This window comes from Nyctereutes procyonoides, unplaced genomic scaffold (genome assembly GCF_905146905.1).
Source record: "Nyctereutes procyonoides isolate TBG_1078 unplaced genomic scaffold, NYPRO_anot_genome, whole genome shotgun sequence".
Taxonomy (NCBI): Eukaryota; Metazoa; Chordata; class Mammalia; order Carnivora; family Canidae; genus Nyctereutes; species Nyctereutes procyonoides.
Genome location: NW_026575037.1, coordinates 7,073,243 through 7,094,019, shown reverse-complemented (window position 1 = coordinate 7,094,019; position 20,777 = coordinate 7,073,243). Strand labels below are relative to the sequence as shown.

The 20,777-nt window shown below is 36.0% G+C and overlaps 1 protein-coding gene across 1 annotated transcript in view; it reads right to left on the bottom strand.

The window, feature by feature from the left end:
* The window catches only part of LOC129505787 (complement factor H-like), a 69,230-nt gene that overhangs the window by 9,675 nt on the left and 38,778 nt on the right, over nt 1-20,777 (bottom strand). The window contains exons 2-5 of the mRNA XM_055319026.1: nt 11,354-11,530; nt 5,512-5,685; nt 3,722-3,909; nt 3,429-3,606 (exon numbers count right to left, since the gene is read on the bottom strand). Coding sequence (XP_055175001.1) covers nt 3,429-3,606; nt 3,722-3,909; nt 5,512-5,685; nt 11,354-11,530 — 717 coding nt within the window. The remainder of the gene's footprint in view (nt 1-3,428; nt 3,607-3,721; nt 3,910-5,511; nt 5,686-11,353; nt 11,531-20,777) is intronic.

The following is a 20,777-nucleotide window of genomic DNA, read 5'->3' as shown; positions in this document are numbered from 1 at the left end:
CAAAAAGTTGAAAATAGAGCTACCCTATGACCCAGCAATTGCACTACTAGGGACTTACCCCAAAGACACAAATGTAATGATTCGAAGGGGCACCCGCACCCCGATGTTTATAGCAGCAATGTCCACAATAGTCAAACTATGGAAAGAGCCCAGATGTCCATCAACAGATGAATGGGTAAAGAACAGGTGTTACACACACACACACTGGAATACTACTCAGCCATCAAAAAAAATGAAATCTTGCCATTTGCAACAATGTGAATGGAACTAAAGGTATAATGCTAAGCAAAGTAAGTCCATTAGAGAGAGACAATTATCATATGATCTCACTCATGTGGAATTTAAGAAACAAAACAGAGGACCATAGAGGAAGGGAGGAAAAATAAAACAAGATGAAATCAAAGAGAAAGACAACTGTAAGAGACTCTTAATCATAGGAAACAAACTGAAGTTTGCTGGAGGAGACGGGGCTGAGGGGATGGGGTAACTAGAGGATCCTAAGCAAGCTCCATGCCCAGCTCATGGCCTGATGCTGGGCTCAATCTCACAACCCTGAGATCATGACCTGAGCTGAAATCAAGAGTCAGATGCTTAACCAACTGAGGCACCCAGGAGCTCTGAAGAGGCGTATCTCCAGAGAAGACATACAGACAGCCAACAGATACATGAAAAGATGTTCAACATCCCTAATCATCAGGGAAATGCAAATCAAAACCACACAATGAGAGAATACTTCACATCTGTGACTATTATCAAAAAAAACAAGAAATAACAATGTTGATGAGGATGTGGAGAAAAGGAATCCCTTGTGCACTGCTGGTGGGAATATAAATTGGTACAGCCGCTTTGGAAAACTGTATGGAGGTTCCTAAAAAATAAAAAAAAGATAAATACCATATCATTTACTTATATGTGAAATCTAAAACAAAACAAAACAAAAGCTAATGGATACAAAGAATAAATAGGTAAATACCAGAGATGGGGGTGCAGGTGGGTGAAATGGGTGAAGGGAGTCAAGATACAAACTTCCAGTTATAAAATAAATACATCATGGGGATGTAATATACAGCATAATGACTATAGTTAACATACTTTGCTGTATAATTTTAAGTTACTAAGAAAGTAGATCTTGAGGGGTGCTTGGGTAGCTCAGTTGGTTAAGTGTCTGACTCTTGATTTCTGCTCAGGTTATGATCTCAGGGTTATGAGCTCTAGCTCTGCCTTGGGCTCCATGCTGGGCATGGAGCCTGCTCAAGATTGTCTCTCTCCCTCTCCCTCAGTCCCTCCCCCATTCCTGCTTGCATGCATGCTTTCTCTCGCTCTCTCTTTCAAAAAAAAAAGTAGATCTTGAAAGTTATCATCACAAGAAAATGATGTAACTATGTATGGTAATGGATGCTAACTAGACTTACCACGATCATTTCACCGTGTATACAAATATCAAATCCTTACCTTGTACACCTAAAACTAACATAATACTATATGTCAACTATAAATATATATATAAATTAAAATACACCCAAAAAAGAAATTGATTGTTTAAAGGCATGAACTGTTTTCTGTATATACTCTTAGAATCTTTGAGAAGCTATTTTTTACCTGATCATCTTATAATCCAATAATATTATGATGCCATAATAATAAATTTTTGCTTGTTTCAATATGTTATGCATGGACTATAGAAGCTTTTCATATAGCTACCTATTTTAATAATTCAATAAAAATGGGAGCCCTTTTAGAAGTGGATAGAATCTCTTTGTAGGTCTTTGCCAGTATCTGTTAATGGTTTAAAAAGCAGAGTCCAGTGAGGATGAACAGAGTGAAGTCAAAACAAACTAGAGGTCCAAGGCTTGGTCCTATTTTTAGAATTGTTCCAAAGTGCTGAAGAAGATAAAACAAGGTATTCTTCAAGGGAAGGTAATGGAAGGAAGATCTACAGTCAGGAGGGCTGGTGGTGGTGGTTGTCATGTTCAATCCTTGAAAGGATTTCTTTATTAGAAGAAAATAAACATATGGAGAAGAATGAAAGAAAGAGTGGAGGTCAAAGTAAACATTGAGAGGGAAAAATTGAATTAAACCTAAGATAGTTGAAAAGGTTCTATTAAATTTAGTATAGGTAGAGGATTCACATTAAGAAAGCAAAATCACAGCAGGGGAAAGCAGTCACCAAAGCAGATGTTTTGGCATAAGTTATAATGAAAAGCTAAGAGTTGTCATACCTAAGACTACCTTGGGTTTTTCCCTCCATATGAAAGAAATGAGGTGAGATCATTTGGAGGGATAGAACACAAAACTGAGGTTTGGTCCTGGAAATCCCTTTGTCAGGAATGTGTTTAGCAAAAATGGGTTCCTAAGCAACAAAATGTATTGATCTATTTAACAAACCTCTATCAAATATCTCCTGTGTCAGCAAGTCTTCTGAGTATTGGGTAGAAATCGCTGCTCTCATGGAGAGACTGAGTCTAAGCTCTAGCTTCTCCTGGGATTAATAAATGTCTAGAAATCAGATGAACAAATAAGACTGGACATCCAGGGCTCTCTCTGAATGTAGAACCCAGAAAAACTCTTGGAAAAAAACTCATTAAAGGGAAAAGTGAAAGAGAGTCCCCAAGGTTCTCCATGTTGGGCCTTGAAGGAAGGGATGATTTTAGAGAATCAGAAATTTTTTTCCCTGGGCCACCTTCAGCTGCCTCCCTCCACTACTACTGACTGCTACCCACCCACCCTCCAGCACATGGACTTCTTTTTGCTGCATTTGAAACAGGCTGAGGAATCATCGTTAGAAGCTTTGAGAGAGGCAAGACTCATATGGAAGTGGAGCAAATGGGTATTTTCTCAACTTCATTTCTTTGTTTCCCAGGGCCTGAAAGAAGGAGTGCCATATAAAAACAAAAATGGTATTTATGCAAAGATAGTTATATTTTCCTGGTAATTAGGACTCATGTGTTAATCATATATATATATATATATATATATATATATATATATATATATCTGCAAGTAAGATTTAGCTTCACATTTTTTTTAAGATTTTATTTATTTATTCATGACAGACAGAGAGAGAGAGAGAGAGAGAGAGAGAGAGAGAGAGAGAGAGGCAGAGAGACAGGCAGAGGGAAAAGCAGGCTCCATGCAGGGACCCCGGTGTGGAACTTGATTCCCCGTCTCCAGGATCACACCCCGGGCTGAAGGCGGCACCAAACCGCTGGGCCATCAGGGCTGCCCTAGCTTCACACTTATAAACGATGTTAACATCAGGAACAGAAAGATTCCTAAATTCAATTGCTAGTTTATATTTTTCCTCTGCAGATACATAGTGAACTATAAACCACAAATGTTTGAATTCTTTATAAGACCTGACATCTCCACAATCTCTAAATTTCAAAAATATTGTTAGGCTTGCGTATATCAAGAAATGCTATTCTCACCAACACACTGAGGAAGTTGGGTCCACTTTCCTCCAACACATGTAACTGATCTGTATCCAGTCAATGTAAATGTTTCTTTGCAATTGAACTGCAGCGAATCTCCATGGTGATAGGGAGGGGCAGAAGACCCAAGAGCATAGCCATAAGCAAGTCCAGGTGTATTTCCACATGTCCTGGCCTCTGTAAAAATTTCACAAAAACGTGTTTATCTTTAAAATACAATTTATGTGGTTATATGAATACAAACAAAAAGTACTGATTTAATCAAGTGTGAAGATTCATGATTTTTATACATTACCAATACATAGAGGCAAGGTTGTCCATATTCCATCCACACACTGAATTTTATTAGGACCCTTCATCAAAAATCCAAGGTTGCAAACATAGTCCACCACTTCGTCGTGTTCATATTTTTCTTTCTTTGTTTCATTAACTGCCCCATTGGTGAGTTGAGGAGGTGTACCACACGATTTTACTAGCTCTACAGTAGAAATACTGTGTAAATTGTGGTAACAGTGTCTATTTTATAACTTAAAATCCACCAAAATGGAGAGATTTTTTTAATCAATTTATTATTCATTACATAATTTATTATAGCATTCTTAAGCAACAAAAAAATGATGTTTACAACAAATTCATTTCCCAGTTCTATTACTTATATTGAACTAGCCTATTAGAAGTATATTCCAGCCTTGAAAATACATTTCAATACATAAATCTGGCTAAAGATGTGCAAAACTGATAAACTGAAAATTAGAAAACATTATAAACTAAAGGCCCAAATAAAAGAAGAAATATAGATCCAAAGATTTGATACTGTTAAGATATCAATTTTCCCCAATGATTTATAGATCCAGTATTACCCCAATCAAAATCGCTGCAGGTTTTTTTGTAGAAATTGACAAACTGATTCTAATAGTCACATGGACATGCAAAGAACCTAGAATAGCTTAAAAAACGAAAAAGAAGAAGTTTGAAGGACTAACATGATGTGATTTCAATACTTATTACACAGCCACAGTAATTAAGAAGCTGGGTTTGGGCATTAAGATTAATGGGGAAAAAAAAAACCAGAATGGAGTTCAGAAATAGACTCACAGATATCTATTATCAACAATTGATTTTTGACAAAGCTACAAAAGGCAATTCAGGGGAAAATGATTGTTTTTTTCTACGAATGATGTAGAACAATTGGATATACATATACATATCAAATCAGAGCTGTGTAATAAGTATTACATCTCATACTTATATCGCAATTACAAAAATTAACTAAAAACACACCTAAATGTAAAACCTAAAACTTTAGAAAACATAAGAGAACATCTTTGTGAGCTGATATTAACAAAACGTCTTAGATGTGACACATAAAAAAATTAAACACACAAAAAATATTTTCTAACTACCTTACAATCCTATAAACATAAGAAACTTCAAGGGTGGATTAAAAACCTCAGTAAAGCCCTGACTTTAGTTTTGAAAGTGTAGTTCAGACAAATGGGAAAAGTAGCAAAAAAATATATCTAATGATCTAGATATTCTAAAGATGTATTAAAACCAATTAGTAAATATGGCTGTACAAGTGTATTAATATTCATATTGCAGGCAACATTTCATCAAAAAAAATTTAAGTATCATCATTTGAGATAAGAGACAAGCACTTGATCAACATATTTTAACTGATTAAGCCATACATGTGTTTGAATTGACCAAAAGTTGCTTAATATTGTTTAGACACAATCAATGAAATGAGTTTAGGCCAGTGCTATTAAAAAGGTCCAATACTAATGGCAGAATTATAGGCAAAAAGAAAAGTAACAAATATCTCTCCAATGTCAGACACCCTATAAACACCTGTGGATACTTCCACCACATATTTCAGTAAACAATTGGAGGTTAATTTCTTAAATAAGGAAACCTGAAGTATCTACTACCCAGCACACGTCCTTCATGAGGTATATCTCTGGCTTAATGCATTCGGTTATAGATACACTGGAAGCCAACAGAAAATTAAGAGGAGGGGAAAAAGGTTGCTATCCAAAATTCTAACTCTTACTTCAGCAATTGTAGGATAAACACTCACCTTTACATGTTGGAAAATTAGGGGACCATCCAAAGTAGTAACACTGAACTGAATCTGGTCCAACTCTTGTTAATCCTCTGCAGGAGAATTTCAACACATCTCCAACTTTATATTTGTCTTTCTTGGGGTCAACAATTAAGTATTTTTCTATTTGGGGAATCCTGCAGTTGCTTTCTAAAAAAAAAAAGTAAAATTTAATAAGAATACATAATTAATAATTGCCAAAATCAATTTTACATGTGTCATGTAGTAATGAGGGGCAAGGTATTGCATATACAGACGGGCTTCAGAATCTATCTGAAGAATTTATCTTCTTTGAAAGCTGTTACATATTAGATTTTATATACCCTCTAAATCCATACAGGATTCTGAGAAATAGTAAGGCATTAAACAGCAATAAATGTGTCCTAAAAATTTATTTGTAAAGTCAGTGTCCCTATACTGGATCTGATTTTATCACTTACATTGATAAAATTTAATGTTATATTTTTTTATTCTCTCAAAAAAGAAAATCATTGTCTTACATTAAAAAAAAACTAGTGCTATAATTTTTAAACTAAACATTTAAGTAAAAATTTGGCATTTTTGTTTAATATAATTGGGGACCTAGAACTCTAAAGAGAAACATTCCTAATGTATTTTAGCTAGAGAAAAACTTAAAAGGCTTACACGATACTTTATAAGTGAAGAAATCAAACTTACAGAAACACAAAACAAAATGAAGAAATGTGTTCAAATCCACATATTCTAGTGTCGTGAATATTTATGCAATATACAACTATCTATTCTTATTATACTATAATTATAGTAACTATTAATAAATTGTTTTTTAATAAAAAATTGTTCTGATTCAAATTAGAAAGGTGTAAAACTATTCCTTAAAATTTGTGATATTTGAGACATTGCTAAGTACCATCAAAAACTGAATTTTTCTTTTTTTTTTTAAAGAGATTTCTTTTTTTTTTTTAATTTTTATTTATTTATGATAGTCACACACAGAGAGAGAGAGAGGCAGAGACATAGGCAGAGGGAGAGGCAGGCTCCATGCACCGGGAGCCTGACGTGGGACTCGATCCCGGGTCTCCAGGATCGCGCCCTGGGCCAAAGGCAGGCGCCAAACCGCTGCGCCACCCAGGGATCCCAAAAACTGAATTTTTCTTATTAGAAATCCTATCTTGCTAATTAATTTATAAGATTAAAAATTGAAATTTAAAAATTAGAATCATACTAAAAAGAGTATTCATACTATCTAGAAGTATTAACACATAATCATAAAATTAGATGTAAGATAACCATTTTTAAAAGTAATGCCACAAAAAATAACTTTGCAAATTTGCTTTTGTTTTAATGTTGAGTTTTGTAGCTTAGATTAGAAGGTCACACTTGAGAACTTCAGGGATTCTCTCCTAAAATTCTATTCCAATCTTCTATGTAGCAATTCTTTTATTTGTTTGTCTCTTTGTTTATATACTTTGTGCTTATTTCATCTCATCAGGTTGTGAAAAATGCTGCCCTAATAACACCAAATAATAATAATAAATACAAATCTTAGCTATTGGCTATTTTCCAATTATTCTATTCATATAAAGATAATGACTATTTTTTTTAAGATTTTACTTATTTATTTGAGCAAGAGAGAGCACAAGCATGGGGAACAGCAGGCAGAGGGAAAAGCAGGCTCCCCACTGAGGGTGAGCTGAATGCAGGGCTTGATCCCAGGACCTAGGTAGCCTGACCTGAACTGAAGGCAGATGCTAATCAGCTGAGTCACCCAGGCACCCCAGATAATGACTTTTAAAATGTAATATAAAGAAGAGTTTGAATGGGCACACCCTGAATTAGAGATATCTGTCTTTATTCAAAAGTCAAAATGATAAATCCAGGCACTGATACTTGGAAATGCTAGTTCAAATTTTTTTAAGTGTACATTTATTTAAGATTGCTGGAAACATGTGTGTTGGAAACATAATTCTTTTTTATATTTTATTTATTTATTTACTTATTTATTTGAGTGAGAGAGCAGGGGGAGAAGCAGAGGGAGAGGTACTCTGAGCATGGAGCCCAACACAAGGTCAATCCCTACCACCCTGAGATGAGGACTTGAGCAGAAGTCAGACATTTAACTGACTAAGACACCCAGGCACCCAACAATAATTCTTTGGAAATCTCTCCCCAAAGGAGAGAATGCCCAGGACAATAAACTCAGATATGAGCCAAACTTTGTGCAATTTTCTGCTACATGGTCAAGAGAAGTTATTTGAAACTAAACTGTCATTTGTTCGTTCAACTTTTGGAGACCTTATCATGCAGGTCAATCCCTACCAATGCATTCACAAAGTCATAAGTTTTATCAAATCTGCAACAAAAGCCTTATGGGCCACATCAGTTTTTACCACTATCCCTGTCACCTCAGCTCCTACTCCATCCCATTTTTCTGACATGCAGTGACATTGGAAAGACTTTTGGGAATTATATATTCATGATATATATATAATGAATAAATATATATTCATGATATATATATATAATATATATATAATTTGAATTCTTTTTTAAAGAAGGCCCCTCAAAATTGTAAAAGCTTCTGAATTCATAAAACCTGACTCAGAAAAGAAATTCATGATCATCTTAAGAGCCTTCCTTTTTAATTAAAATAAAATCCAATCTCTTCATGATGCACTGCTTGCCTACACTTCCAATATAACTTACATCTCTCTCCCCCTGACAATCCAGACTCCAAGCGTTTTGATCTTTGGATTTTTTTTAAACAGCTCAAGTTCTTTTTCAGCTGTTGCACAGACCCTCATCTCTATTGTGAAGGCTTTTCAGCTTTTCTTTGCGCATATGCCATCTTATATAAAATAGAGCCCTCCATCCACTCTGCCATTTCCTAAGTTCTTGGCTTCTTTTGTTTCCTTGAACACAGTTGTGTATAAAATAGACTTAAAATGTTTTTTTTTTATCATCCAATTCATTATTTGGCTTAACTCACTGGGGTTTTTTCATATTGGAATGAGAGTTCCCAAAAGGTAGAGCCATGTCTGTGGGTTTCACCATTCTCTCCTGGCCTATTTCTAGCTCATAAATAGGTGTTCATTGACAGTCTGAATTGATCAACTTTAACTAGGACCAAGACACTTGTAAGCAAGTCTATCTCATCCCAATAATAAACTCACTGTGTGCCCCTTTCTCAAAGTCTCCATTGTACACCTTTTCTATTCGGCTCCTGCTTCTCTCCAGCATGAGATTTACACATCTGTTTTCCTTCCTTCTTCCTGTTACAAAGTCAGAAGTGGCTGAGTTGCCAAGGAAACCTCGTACTTCCACAGCGCTCTGGTTCCCTTTCCCTCCACCCCCACAGGGAAATGTCTACCTCGCACATTCAGTCTCTATCATATCCTATTTAGCATTTGCTTGGCTCTAATGTCCTCCATCTTTAAAAAAAAAAAAAAGAATCTTCCCTTTGGCATATGATTTCCTGTGGCAATATTATGCACCTTCTATCCCACATGTTCACATGAACATCTTGAAAGAGTTATGACCACATGCTGTACTGAAGTTCTTAGTGATCATTTTTCTTCAGGAAACTCTGTTTAAGTTCTGCACCATGTATTCCTTCCATTGTTGGCCTCTACGTAGCCAAATTTCTCATACTCAGTCTTCTAGAAAGACATATTGATTTATTTTGTCTACAACCAAAGCAACCTTTTGAAATATTAGAACAATTGTATATTGTACATTTTAAAGCATTTTATGGATAAAGAGGAATCAACAAAGCTTCGACTAGGCTTGATATGTTGCCCTAAGACATGCTTAGCAAGTAGTGGAATTAGAATGAGAGCCCATCCAGGCTGACCCATAGGCTCCACCCTTAATCATTCTGGCGTATTTTCTCTTCCTTTAGTCATTTTCTTCTCTCCATATCTATGACATTCATTCCTACATTCTTTCCTCCCAATTTCCACATCCTCCTTTTTTTCTGTGGACTTTGCTACCTATTGCTCTTCTGTCAAACACTTAAATGTTAGAATGCTTCAGGGCTCAGTCCTGAGCTCTCTGTTCTTGTCATTCTATATACTTTTCCAATTTAATATCATTATTTTTTTAAAGATTTTATTTATTTATTCATGAGAGACAGAGACAGAGAGAGAGGCAGAGACACAGGCAGAGGGAGAAGCAGGTTCCTCACAGGCAGCCTGATGGGGGACTTCATCTCTGGACCCCAACGTGACACCCTGAGCCAAAGGCAGATGGTCAACTGCTAAGCCATCCGGGTGTCCTTGACATCATTATTTATATGGTGATAATCCCAAATGTATATCTCCTGGCTAGACCCATCTTACCAACTCTGTAGGTTACATATTCAACTTGTATTGTCTGCGACAGCTCAGCCATAATGTGTCCAAGTCAGAACTTGTGATATTCCCCCCAAAGTCCCCTCCTCCTGCCAGCATCATTTCACAGAAAGGCCCTGATATTTACCTGATTACTTGAAAAAAAAATCAAATAAAACATGAATCCTTGTCATCTTACTCTTTCTCACACACACAGTTAGTAATATTTTCTGTCCTTTCTACCACCAAAATATACCCCAAATCTGTCCTCTGCTCTGCATCCACTCAGCCATCACCCCCATGCAATCCCCACCTTTCTCATCCTACAAAGACTCCTGAATTTTTTTCTTGCCTACCATAAGTATAGTGTACAAGAAGGGGGGGGGGGATAAAACAACTTTCAGAAGTTCAAATTTCAAATCAAATTTCCTTAAAGACACTTTCATGGTTCTTTATTAATGATAAAGCTAATCTACATGCTGATGCCCTGATATAAACTAAATAATCTTTCCTTTGCCTCTCATCTAGCCTCGGCTCATAAAGTTCTCCCACATCCATTTACCCAGATATTTCCCAAATACTATTTTGTTGTCAAAGCTTTGCACATTCGGCATCCACTCATTTTCCCATACATTCAAGCTCTCTTTCTAATCCTGGACAGCTGTTTGGCAAATAACAAAGAGATTCATGCAATAGTCCACAGAACTTGTCAAAGTCAGAAAATAAAGAGCTCCTCGTGGGACCTGCAAAAATGAACTCTCAAGGTAGGAGGGGGAAAGCAGAAACTTGAGAGGAAAATAGCTGAGGACGTTGAAAGAAACTAAACTGTTGGGATGCCTGGGCAGCTCAGTAGTTGAGCCTCTTCCTTCCCTGGGTCTAGGGTTAGAGTCCCTCATTGGGCTCCCCACGGGGAGTCTGCTTCTCCCTCTGCCTATGTCTCTGCCTCTCTCTCTCTCTGTGTGTGTGTGTCTCTCATGAATAAATAAATAAAATCTTTAAAAAAAAAAAAAGAAATGAAACTGTTATTGAGGAGAGCTAAGTTTAAAATAATTTAAAGGCATTCACTTAGTAAACCAAAAATAATTATACTTTAATCACAGATCTGTGATGTACATGGCCCATCAGAAACATCACATCAATGTACTAATTAGTAACACTAATTAATGTGTTAGAGATAGAGTATTCTCTCTGGGCTTCAGAACACCTTTTCTTCTCAGTTTACATTAAATCAGAAGCATTCACCTTGATTTTAATTATTGTGCCTTAGTATCTCCAGATAATTCAAAAATTTTTAAAAAGGAACAGATAGCATTTTTAACTCACTCTTTCTTTTACAAGCCTTATTTCCAGATAACCAATAACTGCTAGTTGAGGACAAAAGATGTTTGTTTGTTTTCAATTTAAGGATAGTTGACAACAGAGGTGTACAACATAATCGTTCAACAATTACAGATTTTTTTAATTCTAAAAAAAAAAAAAAGAAGAATACCTGATAAAACAGTACCTACCATAGCACATGGGAATATCAGACCAACCACTGTTACTGCAGACTATAGAGCCCATGCTTCGTCCATGTCTGCTTTCATATCCATCATAGCATTCAAAGTCCAGCTGGTCATTGAGCTGAAACCTAGTGCCACCACTTTTGAGTCTGGCGTTCACGAATACTGGCATATCACAAGTTTCTAATTCACAACAGAATTGAAGATTTTATTCATCATGTTAGTTCATAAACAACCTAACATAGTAAATCCCATCCCTAGAACAAAAAGCCTTATCAATGAATTAAACACTACACAAAATTAATCGAAAATGACCCATGATAAATTGTTGTCTTAAAATAGTAAAAGTGAAAACAATGTTTCTAGACAGCTTTTTTTTCTCATCACTAAAACCCTCTGAAAATTTATTTTAGGAACATTTTTCTCAGTTGAATTATACTTACACATTATAGTATGCTAGTAATAAAAGAGGCCATTATGGTTTATAGTTCTTCTTTCTAGAAAACTGGAATAGCATTTTGTGGATTAAGATCCCAGACTTCTTAGTAGTTATAATATATATATACCAGAGAAAAATAGATAATTAAATTAAAAAGATTGATGTGTTTATTATGTAAGACATTTTCTCTTCCATAACAAGAAATCTTGAAATGTAAAATTAATTACAATTAAATTAAATCACTCTACTAATACCTTTCACAAAGTTCAAATTTCAATTCTGGAAGGAGCTAGGAGAGTTGTCAAAGCCAGAAACATGTTTATGCTTGAATATTTGTTAAAATTCAAGTGTTTCTTGAAAGCAATACCTATGTGTCATTAGTGCTTGCCTCTTTGCTTTTTCTATTCTATAAACGTCATTTTAAATGCATGGGGAAAAAAAGAATATTCATGAGCAATTTGTATGTAAAAAAGCTTGACCCAGAATCAGGAAGATGAACGGTGTAAGGATAGGATTATTTTACATGTGGAATGAAACTGCTCTATAGTTATCTCCAGATGTGCCTAGAATCTCAATGCTAACCCCTGGCCATGATAAGCATGGGAGGTGGTACCTAGTGATTTATAATTTGCTGTACAAAATTCCCTTGGAGATACCCTGTACAAGCTTGTCTACATTTTGTAGGAATATATAGATTTGTGGCTTACACCTGGTTTAACTGGTCACACAAACTAGTTTTAAATATATAAGGACATATGAGACTTTTGTAAATTTGTGTATTAGCCTCCAAGAAAATGAGATGCCTTTCATATATCTTGGTGGTTTGGAACCAAAGGTGAAGAATGTCCTGAGGAATGATACTGGATAGCTATACCTGTAAGTGGTCAAATTTCCCTACTCTCCTGCCATGTCCTTAACCTTTACAAAACCTAATGTAAATCTAGGCTGTGGAGTCCTGTTAATCTTCTTAATCATCAGAAACTCTAAAATTGATGTAATAACCTAGAGAACCTACAAAAATACTACCAAACTAATAGTACATTAAGCAAGATCATGATAAAATGTCAATACATTAAATAAAGTTGTATTTTTATACAATAATAATGGGAAGTGGAAAATCAAAACTTTAAATTTGTAATAGTAGTAATAGGAAAAGCCTGTGCCACAAAAGGAAAGATTTAACAAAATATGTACATGACCTGTAGTGTGAAAATTATATAACCTTCCTGAGAAAAATTAAAGGAGACCTAAGTAAATGGAGAGCTAAAACAAGTTCTTAAATTAGAGGAAAAAATATTCTTACAATCAACTATTGCTAAAGTGATACACAGATTCACTGAGTTCCAGTGAAAATCCTGGCAGGCTTCCTGTAGAAATTAACGGGGTAATACTAAAACTCAAAGAAAATGGAGAACAGCTAGAAAAGCCAAAAATACATAAAAAATTACTGTATGAATTTTCTACTGCAGTTACAAAAAAAATCCACATACTTACAGGCTTAAACAACACTAATCTGCTTCTTAAAATTTTGTCAGTTCAAAATCTGATCGATAGGTCACTGAATTAAATCAAGGTGTTACAGGACTGTGTTCCTTTCTTGAGGCTCCAAGGAAGAATCTGTTTATCTTTTCCAGCTTCTAGAGGCTTCTTGCATTTATTGGCTCATGGTGTCTTTCTCCATCTTTAAAGTCAGCAACTTCCTCTCTGATCCTTCTTCTACCTCATCTGTCTCTGTCAGTCTGTCTGTCTCTCTTGCTCTGACTCTCCCCATCCCCCTCCTCTTTTCCATATGGTATGACCCTGAGCCCATTTAGAAAGTCAAGAATAACTTCTCCATTTCAAGGCCTTTAACATTAATGATATCTGAAATGTTCCTTTCTCCATGTAAGGTACCATAATCACAGGTACCTTGTGATTGGACATGGGCATTGTTGGGGAGGCCATTATTCTACCTTCCACAATTAAGAACAAATTGGAGCACTCACACTACAGTAAATCAAGGCAGGGCATCATGATATATGGATAAATATATAAATTTGTGGGAAAGAATAAAAAGTCCAGAAGTAGACAAAAACACATACACATCTATATTCAGTGGATTTCTGACAAATATGACAAGTCACCCAGTGAGCAGAAGGATACCATTTCCAACAAATTGTGCTAAACAACTGAAAATCCATATGAGAAAAAAGATGAACCCTATTCCATATACAAAATACCTGGAAATCAATCATAGACATGAATGTAAAAGTACATATGTAAACTTTCCAGAAAAAAAAGTATGACAAAACTTTGCAACTTTGAAGCTGGGAAAAAATGTCCTATGTAGAGCACAAAATAAATAATTAAAAAATCTGTCAATTTGAATTTCATTGAAAGCTAAGCCCTATGTTCCTGGAAATAAAACTGTTAGAAACTCAAAAGATAAGACACAAAATGTGAAAAAAATTTGCAAATCACATACTTGATAAAGGAATTGTTTCTTAAATATCAAAGTGTCTATTACAACTGAATTATAAGACAAACTACCTACTTCATTTGGTAACAAATTAAGTTTCACAGAAGGAAATATAACAATGGCAAAAAGCAGGTGAAAAGGTGTTCGCCAACATTAGTCACCCAGCAAAGTAAAATTAAAGCAAAATGATATACCATAATATGTACATGATAGTGATTAAAATTTAAAACTTGACCATCCTGTTTGTTAATAAAGATGAGAGTCAACTGGAATTCTCATACACTGCTTATGGGAAAGTAAAATGTTAGTTAACTTGAAATTCAGCATGGCAGCCTCTTACAGATTTAATTATGCACATAACCCAGCAATTTTCCTTTTAGGTATTCAACTGTTTTTCCTTTAAGTATTTATCATTTAGGTAAATATATGGTCATTCAAAGACTTTAATTTGAATGTTCACAAATAACTCAATCATAAGTGCCTAAACCTGGAAAAAAATTGCCCAAATCTGGAAATACTCCAAAAGTCCACCCATATTAGAATGGATAAACAAATTATATCCATATAATGCTATAGGAGTCCATGATGGAAAGAAATGAGCTACTGATACAAGAAACAGCACAGAAGAATGTCACAGACATTATGCTAAAATAAAGCAGCCAGATTTTAGAATCCATTTCTATAAAACCATTGATACACAACTGCAGAAAAGAAATGCTAATCTATATTAACAAGAATATCAGCTGCCTGGTGTAGTGTTACTGGGGAAGCCTGAATGACAAGAGAATAGAACAGGTCAGAAGATGGAAACTGTCTCTTGCTTGACTGGGTTTCTGGTTACGTAGAGGTGTGCGTTTGACAAATCATTGGCCTACATGCCAATATGTGTGAGTTTTATTGTATGTAATTCATACTGGCATAAAGATGATTTTTTTAAATGGACATTTGGAAACTAAACATGTAGTTGTCAAAAAAAAAATTGTAAGTGATTAAGTCACTAGCAGGAAAAAAAAGCCAAAACACTCTGTCTGAATAAAAAATAAAACATGAAAATATATGGAATTATGAGGAAAATGTTTCCCAGAAAATCAAGCCAAATAACAAGAAATTCCAAACAAAAAGAACAAAAAAATGTTAAGAAATAAAAATAGTGAGACAGGGAACCTGAAGGCCTCTATAAAAATCTGGTTTTTGTTCCTTTTCCTGCTTCTATTCTTGCTAGGTCCCGCACCCCCATGCCAATTTATGCATATCTTGTCAAGCAAATAGCATATGTCCTCTTTGTAAGGGACAAGAAATTGATGACTTCTCTAAAGTAGATGACATCTAAGAAAGGACCAAGTGAAAATGACCCGATTGTGTTATCACATGCATATTTGAGACCACTGGGGCTAGACCTCTTGACGCCAAGGCCTCCTGGTTCCAAAGAATCATACTTGGACTCTCGTTTTTGTTCTAACCAGTTCCTGGAAGCCTGAGGAGATGCATAGTCCAGACCACCATCCTCGATTAAAAAAAAAAACAACGGGATCCCTGGGTGGCGCAGCGGTTTGGCGCCTGCCTTTGGCCCAGGGCGCGATCCTGGAAACCCGGGATCGAATCCCACGTCGGGCTCCCGGTGCATGGAGCCTGCTTCTCCCTCTGCCTGTGTCTCTGCCTCTCTCTCTCTCTGTGTGTGTGACTATCATAAATAAATTAAAAAAAAAAAATCCCAGACCCCAAAAAATACAAGACTCATTTCCCAGACAATGTAACTGCTCTCTCCATATCTTCAGTAAACTCTGCTTTCACATCCTGCTGGCTCATGTTTGACTTCCAACCTACACAAAGCCAAGGATCTTAGCTGGTCCTGTGGGACTTCTTCTGGGTCCCTGGACCCAGCCTACCAGCATCAACAGCACAAGGAATGAGTGATGTCAGCAAGATGGTAGATAAAATATGCCTCACCATATCCACCCCAACAAGGAGGTGACATCTATTTATAGACAAAAGTACCTTTGTGGGAGATGTGGGATCCAAGTAGGAGATCGTGAAACTCTAGTGCAGTTCAAGAACAAAGAGAGTTGTTTTAAGAAGATAGGCCTGAAGCCACCTGGGTAGCTCAGTGGTTGAGCATCTGCCTTTGGCTCAGGGTGATCTCAGAGTCCTGGGATCGAGTCCCACATTGGGCTCCCCTGCAGGGAGCCTGCTTCTCCCTCTGCCTATGTCTCTGCCTCTCTCTCATGAATTAAAAAAATAAAATCTTTTAAAAAAAGAAGAAGACAGGCCTGCCCATGCCTGGTCCTAGACAGCCAATTTGCCAACTGTGGTCCTGGCTAGAAACACAGAGACAGCTCCACAATCTGGAGAATTGGGCTACAGCCCCATTTGGCTTTTACTCTGTAACTAGCACCATACACTAAAGGACTTGGGAATGAGTCTCACCCACCCACATATACAGTAACAGGTACACAGACCTTGGCTCTGCTGTATAGATCCTGAAATAGCCCATGAACTAGCACCAGCTCCTCTCAATCACAGTCTAGGAGCCCCTGGAGAACACTAATTTAAACAATTACCAATGGATAAGAGAGATTTTGTAGACATTCAGGAGTCCAGCAGAAAAGTTCCAGCACACCACTGCAGCAAAAGATCCAAGATTGGTTGCTTTGAAGAGAGTCAATTTGGCTTTACCACTAATATTTCTCCCACAAGGTGTCATAGCCCAATGCCAAGAGAGGGCTTCTCAGCACATGAAAGCGAGGGCGTTTGTGTGAACACAAGGCTTCCCAGCTGCAAAGGAGGTCCATTACTCTCTTTCTGCATCCAGAGTACTGATTCATGAGTTGTGCAGTTGGGGAGCAGTGAGCGGTTGAGAGAATAGCACCAGTGCTTCAAATGAAATATATCAAACAAACCAGGGACTTTTTCTACTCTTCTACTTAGAGTCAAACCATATCTTCAAGTTTGAAGTGAAATTCTTATAGATAGCCTATAGTTGGGTCTTGTTTATGTGCCCACCCTGCCATTGTCAGCCTTTTTTTTTTAAACATGTATTTATTTATTTGAGGGAGAGAGAGCACACACAAGCAAAGGGAGAGGGAGATTCCACAGACTCCCCAGCTGAGTATGGAGCCCAACTCAGGGATCAATTCCAGGACCCTGAGATCATGACCTAAGCCAAAACCAAGAGTCAGCTACCCAACTGAGCCAACCAGGTGCCCCTGTCTTTTAATTAAAGTATTTATACCATTTACATTTAAAGTAATTATTGTTATATTAAAGCCTATGTCAGCCATTTTATTATTTGTTGTGTGTGTGTTTTCTCTGTTTCTCATTCCCATTTCCTTTTCTTGCCTTCCCTGTGGGTTTCTCCAACATTTTAAAACAATTTTGCCATATCTATATTGTTGACTATACTTCTTTGTATAGTTTTAGTAGTAGTAGCCTAAGTATTAATATAGACATATATAGTTTATCACTCCCTCCTGGTATTGACACGTTATCAAGTAAAATGTAGAAACCTTACTTCACTTCCATTTGGCTTTCCACACATCTTAAACTTTGCATACAATGAATGTCTTTTCTGTTTTCACTTATTGCATTATCACATTCAGTCAGGGAACAGAAACCAATCTAGCTATCTTTACCATTGAGAATTAAATATAGGTAATTAGTTGTAAAGGTGAGAAAAGTCTGCAAGATCAAATGGGAGGGTGAAATAGTTGGAGAACATAAAGAATAATAAGTATAATATCAAAGCAAAAGATTCTATTGTTTTCAAGATGGCTCCTAAAGCTTGCACCTGTTGCTCTGTTGTTGGAAAGAGTTATGTAGTTAGTTCTGGGTCTAGTGAAGAACAAGGACAAACTAGCAGGACTTCCAAAGGTAGTATTACCTCTGGATCACTCAATCTCCACTTGAATATATTGATTTATAACTACTGTTGGAACTGCCACACTGATAAAGCCAAAATGATCCTCCTTGTTTCTGATTTCCTACTACCGCTCCTATAGGCAAAACTCAATAAAAACCAACAAAAAAGGAATAATGAGAAATTTAGTTTATATGCTCTCAATCTTAAAAGTATACAGCAGTGTATAGAAGTTTGGGTGTGGTGCTTGATGACATCAATGAAATAACGTGATCCACCACTGTTCATCACAATAACAGGAATGATAGTCCACCTAACAAGATCCAATTTGCCTCCTTATACTGAAGATGCTTTTGTTCTCTTCCTATAGATGGGAGTCAAAACTTCCAAGAGTACATCCTCTGGATATTTGGTGATGTTGTTACCTTACTTTAGTCACAGTCTGTGGGACCACAGAGGTATCCTGTATCTTAAAAGCTAAATCATTTCCTTTCACCAAAGCATAACATCAAGAAAGAAAAAGTTGAAAATACACAAATATACCTATAAGAATCAAAACAAAAATATAATGCTATAGTCCTCATTAATTTATTGATTAGGCTGTGATTGATATTATAATTTTTCTCTACATCCCATTGTATCTTCCCTTCCTCTTCAGCCAGCATCCAAACTAGCCCAAGTCCTCTACCTGATGGGGTTAACCAAACTTCATTTCCAAATTGTCAGAGTCCATAGCAACCTTTCATTTAGTAGGTTGCTGATATTTTCTATTAAACTTTATTGATACACAGAGAAATGGAAAAGGGAAACCCCAGAGAATTTTCTGCAATCAAATATAATTTCCCCATTCTCATAATCATGTAGTAGGAAACAATAACTCTTTGGCAATTCAGTCAATATCCCAGCTTGGGTACATAATTCACTCCTATGCCTGTTAGTTTAACAATATGAGAGGCCCAAGATAACAGAGTTGCCATCAACTTCCAGTAAAGGGAAATATTGATTTGATCCCAGTGAAAGCATTGTAAATTATGATCTACCTTCTAAACTAGCAAAGTACAAAGTTGTAAGCCTGGAGAAAGAATATTATTAGTGACTAAACGTCTTAACAGATGTAGATATGGTGATAATTCAATATATTCTAACACACATACTTGGTCAAAAAAGAAAATATGATAAACAGAATTCTTGCAAGCACAAATAGAAGGAAATTTCTTTAAGCAAACAGCACAAAGCTTTTAAGATACTATGCAGCCAATATACCACAATCCCAATTTACTTGTACAATATTAATAGTGAGGCTGTGATTTATAATAATATATATTTAGTCTTTGTCCCCACATTTGAGCTCCTAAAATGCTTGGAATTTCCTAAGTGACCAGTGTAATAAAGGTGTCTTTAGTTATGTTAATGCAGCAAGCTTTAGAAGGTTCCTTTGGTTGCCAAAGGAACCAGCCCTATCTTTAGAGTTGGAACTTGCAGTCCTACCCAGCCACCCAGCCGACATCCAGGTAGGGGAGAGAGATTAGAAATTGGATCTATTGCTAATGGCCAATGATTGAAGCCTTACAAGAAATGATGAAAGGAGTTTCTCAAGTTTAAAGAGTATCTTTCACAATAACAAGAAAACATAAAAATAAACAACATACTGTAAGATAAGTATAGTCAGATTCAAAATACTCTAAATCTGTAATATGGTGGTGTGTTAACCACTTAATTCTAATATTAAGGCTGAAAGACAAAAGAAATAAAAATAGGTATAACCACAAGAATTTAATGGAAACATAAAATAAAAAGAAGTAAACTGTGACATGAAAAACACAATACTGGAAGGAAGTAAAGGGTAGAATTTTTATATACAATAGAAACTAAATTGTCATTAGCATAAAAGGGTTATATCTATATGATATTTGAAACAGGCTTCATGGTAACCACAGAGCAAAAACCTAAGTAGATATACAAAAGATAAAGAAAGGGGATTTAAAAGATACCAAGATGAAAAATCATCATTCACAAAAAGAAAGACAATAAGAGAGGAAAAAGGATTAAAGGAACTGCAAAATACCCCCAATTAATAAGATAACATCAGTAAGTCCTTACCTATAAATAATTACTTTTTTTTTTTTTTTATAAATTAATTTTTATTGGTGTTCAATTTACCAACATACAGAATAACACCCAGTGCTCATCCCGTCAAGTGTCCCCCTCCGTGCCCGTCACCCATTCACCCCCACCCCCCGCCCTCCTCCCCTTCCACCACCCCTAGTTCATTTCCCAGAGTTAGAAGTCTTTATGTTCTGTGTCCCTTTCTGATATCTCCCACACATTTCTTCTCCCTTCCCTTATATTCCCCTTCACTATTATCAATCCATTTATAGTTAAAGCAATATATCTTATAATATAATGTATAATATAAAGGAATCCATTTATAGTTAAAGGCATGAAGTGGCTGAAAGAAAACAAAATCAAAACCATAACTATATACTGCCTACAGAAGACCCATTTGAATTTTAAGAATACACACAGAATCAAAATGGAAAAAGATATTCTATGCAACTGAAATACAAAATAAGCAAGTGTATCTACACTTATATCAGATAATACAGACTTTAAGTCAAAGGTACTACAAGAACAAAGCAGGTCATCATTTAACAAGAATGAGGTCAACTCATCAAGAAGA